Source organism: Triticum dicoccoides, chromosome 6B, assembly GCF_002162155.2.
Source record: "Triticum dicoccoides isolate Atlit2015 ecotype Zavitan chromosome 6B, WEW_v2.0, whole genome shotgun sequence".
NCBI lineage: Eukaryota > Viridiplantae > Streptophyta > Magnoliopsida > Poales > Poaceae > Triticum > Triticum dicoccoides.
In genome coordinates this window covers 714740603-714748703 of record NC_041391.1, presented here as the reverse complement: position 1 = coordinate 714748703, position 8101 = coordinate 714740603, and the positions used below count along the sequence as shown (strand labels likewise).

At 44.6% G+C, this 8101-nt stretch overlaps 1 protein-coding gene across 1 annotated transcript; it reads right to left on the bottom strand.

Annotated features, from left to right (window-relative positions):
- Nucleotides 1-4384: 4384 nt before the first annotated feature.
- Nucleotides 4385-6923, bottom strand: LOC119324521 (wall-associated receptor kinase 2-like). Its single transcript, XM_037598308.1, has 2 exons — nt 5942-6923; nt 4385-5028 (listed from the first exon to the last, which is right to left on the bottom strand). The coding sequence occupies exons 1-2, from the start codon at nt 6876-6878 to the stop codon at nt 4706-4708; spliced, it is 1260 nt and encodes a 419-aa protein (XP_037454205.1). The 5' UTR covers nt 6879-6923; the 3' UTR covers nt 4385-4705.
- Nucleotides 6924-8101: the final 1178 nt, after the last annotated feature.

Here is an 8101-nt window from a genome sequence, read left to right as displayed (position 1 = left end):
AGTTGCTATCTTGTTCCATCTTACTGAAAACGAGGCTTTTCAGTCATCTTGCCCATGTGGTATGATTTGCATATCTCAAGTGATTCAAAATCAAGTGAGTTCAAACGGTCCATTTGCATGGAGTTTCTTCATGCATATACACCAATAGACATGGTTCGCATGTCTCAAACTTTTCAAAAACGAGTGAGTCCAAAGATCCATCAACATGGAGCTTCTTCATGCGTTTTATACCAATATGACTTACATGGCAGTGCCACAAGTAAGTGGTACTATCATTACTATCTTATATCTTTTGGCATGAAAATGTGTATCACTACGATCGAGATTCAATAAACCATTCCTATAGGTGCAAGAGCACTTATTCAGGTTTAATACTAATCTTGATGGTAGAGGGAGTGTGCGATGCTTGATTATATCAAACTTGGAAACACTTCCAGCACATATCGTCAGCTCTCCTTTAGCTAGTCTCTGTTTATTCCGTAGCCTTTTATTTCGAGTTACTAACACTTAGCAATCGAACCGGTATCTTATACCCTGATGCTACTAGGAGTACTAGTAAAGTACACATCAACATAATGTATATCCAATATACTTCTATTGACCTTGCCAGCCTTCTCATCTACCAAGTATCTAGGGTAATGCTGCTCCAGTGGTTGTTCCCCTTATTACAGAAGCACTTAGTCTTGGGTTTGGGTTCAACCTTGGGTTTCTTCACTTGAGCAGCAGCTGAATTGCCGTTTCATGAAGTATCCCTTTGTTCCCTGGCCCTTCTTGAAACTAGTGGTTTCACCAACCATCAACAATTGATGCTCCTTCTTGATTTCTACTTTCGCGATGTCAAACAACGCGAATACCTCAAGGATCATCATCTCTATCCTTGATATGTTATAGTTCATCACGAAGCTCTAGTAGCTTGGTGGCAATGACTTTGGGGAAACATCACTATCTCATCTGAAAGATCAACTCCCACTCGATTCAAGTGATTGTTGTACTCAGACAATCTGAGCACAAGCTTAACAATTGAGCTTCTCTCCTTAGTTTGCAGGCTAAGAAAATCGTCGGAGGTCTCAAACCTCTTGACGTGGGCACGAGCCTGAAATCTCAATTTCAGCCCTCGAAACATCTCATATGTTCCGTGACGTTTCGAAAACGTCTTTGGTGCCTCAACTCTAAACCGTTTAACTGAACTATCATGTAGTTATCAAAACGTGTATGTTCGATGTTCAAAACATCCACAAACGACGTTTGGGGTTCAGCACATTGAGCAGTGCATTAAGTACATAAGCTTTCTACTGTCCGCATAATCGCTACTTTCAACTTTCAACTATAATTTTCTCTAGGAACATATCTAAACAGTAGAACTATAGCGCGAGCTACGACATAATTTGCAAAGGGTCTTTTGACTATGTTCAGGATAATTAAGTTCATCTTATGAACTCCCACTTAGATAGACATCCCTCTAGTCATCTAAGTGATTACATGATCCGAGTCAACTAGGCCGTGTCCGATCATCACGTGAGACGGACTAGTCTTCATCGGTGAACATCTTCATGTTGATCGTATCTACTATACGACTCATGCTCGACCTTTCGGTCTCCGTGTTCCGAGGCCATGTCTGTACATGCTAGGCTCGTCAAGTTAACCCTAAGTGTTTCGCGTGTGTAAATCTGTCTTACACCCGTTGTATGTGAACGTTAGAATCTAACACCCGATCATCACGTGGTGCTTCGAAACATGAACTGTCGCAACGGTGCACAGTTAGGGGAGAACACTTCTTGAAATTGTTGTAAGGGATCATCTTATTTACTACCGTCGTTCTAAGCAAATAAGATGTATAAACATGATAAACATCACATGCAATCAAATAGTGACATGACATGGCCATCATCACTTTGCTCCTTTTGATCTCCATCTTCGGGGCTCCATGATCATCATCGTCACCGGCATGACACCATGATCTCCATCATCATGATCTCCATCATCGTGTCTTCATGAAGTTGCCTCGCCAACTATTACTTCTACTACTATGGCTACCGTTAGCAATAAAGTAAAGTAATTACATGACGTTTAAGTTGACACGCAGGTCATAAATAAATAAAGACAACTCCTATGGCTCCTGCCGGTTGTCATACTCATCGACATGCAAGTCGTGAATCCTATTACAAGAACATGATCAATCTCATACATCACATATATCATTCATCACATCCTTTTGGCCATATCACATCACATAGCATACCCTGCAAAAACAAGTTAGACGTCCTCTAATTGTTGTTTGCATGTTTTACGTGGCTGCTATGGGTTTCTAGCAAGAACGTTTCTTACCTACGCAAATACCACAACGTGATATGCCAATTGCTATTTACCCTTCATAAGGACCCTTTTCATCGAATCCGATCCGACTAAAGTGGGAGAGACAGACACCCGCCAGCCACCTTATGCAACTAGTGCATGTTTGTCGGTGGAACCGGTCTCACGTAAGAGTACGTGTAAGGTTGGTCCGGGCCGCTTCATCCCACGATGCCGCCGAATCAAGATAAGACTAGTAACGGCAAGCATATTGAACAAAATCAACGCCCACAACTACTTTGTGTTCTACTCGTGCATAGAATCTACGCAATAGACCTAGCTCATGATGCCACTGTTGGGGAACGTAGCAGAAATTCAAAAATTTTCCTACGTAACACCAAGATCTATCTATGGAGAGACCAGCAACGAGTAGAAAGGAGAGGAGAGTTTGCATCTACATACCCTTGTAGATCGCTAAGCGGAAGCGTTCAAGTGAACGGGGTTGATGGAGTCGTACTCGTCGTGATTCAGATCACCGATGATCCTAGTGCCGAACGGACGGCACCTCCGCGTTCAACACACGTACAGCCCGGTGACGTCTCCCACGCCTTGATCCAGCAAGGAGAGAGGGAGAGGTTGAGGAAGACTCCATTCAACAGCAGCACAACGGCGTGGTGGTGGTGGAGGAGCGTGGCAATCCCGCAGGGCTTCGCCAAGCACCATGGGAGAAGAGGAGGAGGGAGAGGGGCAGGGCTGCACTAACTAGAGATCAAATCGCGTGTTATGGGCAGCCCCTAGGCCTCATATATATAGGGGAAAGGGAGGGCTGCGCCCCCTTTAGGGTTTCCCACCCCCAAGGGGTGCGGCCAGCCCTAGATGGCAAAGGGGGCGGCGGCCAGGAGGGGGAGAGAGGGGAGGCGCCCACTAGGTGGGCCTTAAGGCCCATCTGGACTAGGGTTTGCCCCCTCCCACTCTCCCTTGCGCCTTGGCACCTTGTGGGGGGGCGCACCAGCCCACCTAGGGGCTGGTCCCCTCCCACACATGGCCCACGCAGCCTTCTGGGGCAGGTGGCCCCACTTGGTGGACCCCCGGGACCCTCCCGGTGGTCCCGGTACAATACCGATATCGCCCGAAACTTTTCCGGTGACCAAAACAGGACTTCCCATATATAAATCTTTACCTCCGGACCATTCCGGAACTCCTCGTGACGTCCGGGATCTCATCCGGGACTCCGAACAACATTCGGTAACCACATACAAGCTTCATTTATAACCCTAGCGTCATCGAACCTTAAGTGTGTATACCCTACGGGTTCGGGAGACATGCAGACATGACCGAGACGTTCTCCGGTCAATAACCAACAGCGGGATCTGGATACCCATGATGGCTCCCACATGTTCCACGATGATCTCATCGGATGAACCACGATGTCAAGGACTCAATCGATCCCGTATTCAATTCCCTTTGTCTATCGGTATGTTACTTGCCCGAGATTCGATCGTCGGTATACCGATACCTTGTTCAATCTCGTTACCGGCAAGTCTCTTTACTCGTTCCATAACACATCATCCCGTGATCAACTCCTTGGTCACATTTGCGCAAATGATGATGTCCTACCGAGTGGGCCCAGAGATACCTCTCCGTTTACACGGAGTGACAAATTCCAGTCTCGATCCGCATAAAACAATAGATACTTTCGGAGATACCTGTAGTGCATCTTTATAGTCACCCAGTTACGTTGTGACGTTTGATACACCCAAAGCACTCCTACGGTATCCAGGAGTTACACGATCTCATGGTCAAAGGAAGAGATACTTGACATTGGCAAAGCTCTAGCAAACGAACTACACGATCTTTGTGCTAGTCTTAGGATTGGGTCTTGTCCATCACATCATTCTCCTAATGATGTGATCCCGTTATCAACGACATCCAATGTCCATAGCCAGGAAACCGTGACCATCTATTGATCAACGAGCTAGTCTACTAGAGGCTCACTAGGGACATATTGTGGTCTATGTATTCACACGTGTATTACGATTTCCGGATAATACAGTTATAGCATGAATAAAAGACAATTATCATGAACAAGGAAATATAATAATAATACTTTTATTATTGCCTCTAGGGCATATTTCCAACATTCATGTACTGGGATAATCATGCATGTGGTTGGATAGCAATTTGTAATGGAAGTTTTAGTGTGCTTACCTATGCATCCATCCACCGTGTATGGATTTCCCTCATAACCGTGAGAGCACTGGCAACGATAGCCAAGCTGCGTCATCCCATTCCTATGGCCGTGGGTGACCGGAATGCATTTGCTATTGACACTATGGCATGCATATGTAGCCCGTCTTTGCTTACTCATAGCTACTGGACAGGTTAAATTATCAACAGACCACCACATCTTCAAATTTTATTCTTCTGATAAATAAAAACCATCATAGTTGCTTCCAATTTCAATTCCCCCCTCACCTGTATAAACTAGTACCGTGAGCTCTTCATCGTTGTAGCCTGAGTTGTTTTGCGTTTCCCTAACACTAAGATATCCTTCATTCACTGAAATGTTGGCCACAATGTATTTGGCCCTTAGATTAAAAATTGTGATGTTTTCTGATGTACAGTTAAGTCGAAACTTGTCGGTAGCATAGCAACCCTTTTCAAGGCCAAAAGGGAAGGGGATGCTTGTGTTCCCGCATAACCTCTTGCAACCTCCTTTGAGATTGGGATTGTAATTTTCTGCAGCCAAATAGACAAAGGAAGAAGTTACACTGGGGGAGTGGCACATGAGAAGTTACACTAGGAGCATGTGAATGAATGACCATCCTATCTATACTAGAGATACGCTTTTATCACAACATTAATTAATGATACCAATTTAATTGCTAGCTAGAATATTAGACAAGTCATAATGGAAGTAACATAGGTAGTAACATGCATCCTCATGCAATGCCAAATGGCACAATCGAGACATGGTATTGTATTAAATGAGGAAAGAGATGATGGTGGTAACATATTATGTTACCATCACATAGCTCTACCCCAAAAAGATGAGTCTACAAGCTAAGCACCCACCTGTGATACTATCTTTATGAAATTTTGCACTATGAAGATAGTAACATAGACTAATGTCATATGCATGACACTAGTTACTTCCCACTATGACTAGCCTTATAAAGAAACGTGCAACTTGTTGTAAACCAGACCCATTAATTGGGTGGATATTGACGAAAATAACATAAGTCTTACTAGCACCTTGTCAAGAATTCTCCACTGCTAGAGACAATAGGAGAGCTGTGAATTAAGTAACACATGTAGCACTAGCGAACAATATAATCGAAAATTGTAGTACATCCAAGTGTGTCATAATATTTTGAAGAAAATGCGTATACTGATTTTCGAACTTCCGTGACAGGCAATTTTGAGTCAAGAAAACAATTAGTGCTTGTCTTGTTGTAGCATTGGCTATATTTTACCTAGATGCAGAGTGATTAACTTTTTCCCGATGAAAAATGATGGCGAGCATAAAAAGGAGAAAAGTTACAGTATTGGTGCAAAAATTACCATAATATTCAATGATGTATATCAGAGTCCAATATGGACATGGCAGTTCAATATTTTTATAGTCCTGATTAAAGAGTAGATTGCTGACCTTGTTGACAACCATCCTTAAGGTACGGGTTGTTGTCGTTTGTGTCAGGGCGGCAGCTGCAGGAGTAGCCTCCAGATAACACGTCCACGCAATCGCTGTTATCGCCGCAAGCATAGCTTGACTTTTTCTTCTGAGCACTTTCACAGCTTGGTTGATCCGTGATGGTCATTCCAAGAAATGCCGCATGAATGTTTCTATTGTCTACCCGACTTGAGTAGATGTCGGTCATTTGAAAATCGTAAGACCCCGCCAGGAAAACTTTGATACTAGTAGGGAGCCCTTCATCTTGACCTGATCGTGCTAAGACGCCACCATTGAGTCGGTCAACTACGAACCCAAATGCTGACACGTACTGCTGCAAATAAATGGAACAGTAGCCCATCCCAATATAACCAAAGTAGTCGTGGGTTGCATTCGCCTCTTCCATGGCCACCTTGTCGTCTAGGCAAATACTCATGCACCTACCGATGGGATCGTTGGTATCATGACCGAACAAGTAGACACCCACACCGCAACCAACAACGAACAAGCTAGTTTCTCCATAGGCCATAACACCTTTAACAGGTGCCTCCCATGACATGTTATAGGTGTCGTTCATACCTGGTTTCATGGTGACGTTGAAGTGGATAGCAGGGGTTCGGAAATAAGTAGATCCAGGCCCCAGGCCGAAAACCTCAGTGGTAGTGCTGGCCAGAAAGAGCCTCTTATGACTAGCGGTGTTGTTGCAGGTGAGCTCGAAGCCTGGCCTGAAGCAGCCCGGCCCTATCCCCCACGGATAGTAAATGGCAACACCACCGCACCTGGAAGGGCAGCCAGCCCGAGCCAGGTCGGCGGCGGAAGGGATATGCAAGATCCCACCCCTTCCGGCCTCGGCGGCCGACGTTGGCTGCAGAGCTGCCGCCAAGCACGCCAACAAAAAGCCTACGGCGATCATCATTCCACCGATCGCGTATGTTTGTTCTAGCTGTTGGTGGTTGGCTAGCTTCGTGTTATGATCACGGTAGGATCCATAATAGATAGATAAGATATATATAGACAGATACTACTATTGAGAGTGTATGTACGCATCGATCGCGTATTTTAAATTCTTTTTAGTATTTTGCGGGAAGTTACGAACCAGTACTTACGACGTGCATGACCCGCGCGCGGTCGTCGCCTGTCGCTGCATATGCGGAGTGCAGCTTGGGCTTGGCCAGCTGATGATGGTAGCCGTTTGGGAACTCGCGCTACGCTGGCAAAAAAGTTACAGTAAGGTACGTCTGGTTTTGTGGCCAAGGAGAAGGATACGTTTATGCTTGTGGCCGTGCAGTGCAGGCAACTACTGAGAACCATCCAATTAATCCACGGGCCACCTCGACGGGCAGAGTACGTGACAATTGACAGGTCTATTCACAAAAAATTCTACAGATTTTCCACACGTATGTCCATCTCAAACTGAAAGACATGCGAGCGTGCCCTTCACGTACCCACTACCGTTGCGATATTACGCGGTTTGTGCCGAGACTTGTACCCTACTGAGTGAGTGAAGGCCCCAAGGAGAGGGATAGGCTGTTCAACGTTCAAGACTACTCCCTCGGTTTTTAAATATAAGTTCTTTTAGAGATTTCAGTACAAACTACATACATATGTATATAGAAATATTTTAAAGTGTAGGTTCACTCATTTTGTTCCATACGTAATTCATATTGGAATCTCTAAAAAGGTTTATATTTAGGAACGCAAGGAGTATATGGTTTGGTTTGCTCAACCCGAGTGGACCTAGGGCCGTCCCTGCTCCTTGTCTTCGGGCATGCCGCCCTTCTGCTTCACCGGTGCCAGTGATACTAAGTAATGGTTGTTTGCGAATTTCATATTTAGCGCGTTGAACGCCGCTTAATGCCCTATTCGTACGTTGTCCTGACGCACCTCTTTCTATGCACCGGCCCATTAAAGCGTATTCCAGCGGGAGTTCTATCCAGGTGGTTTTCGGGAAGTTGAAGCTCCCGGTCCTATTTTTTATCCTTTTCTTTTTTCCGCCTTTTTCTACTAGGTTTTTCTTTTTTGTTGTTTTTTCATTCTTTAGTTTTACTTTCTCCTTTTTTAAATCAGTTAGTAAACTCTTTTCAAACTCTTGAACTTTTTTAAAGTCACAAACCTCTTTCAAAATTCACAATGAAAAAT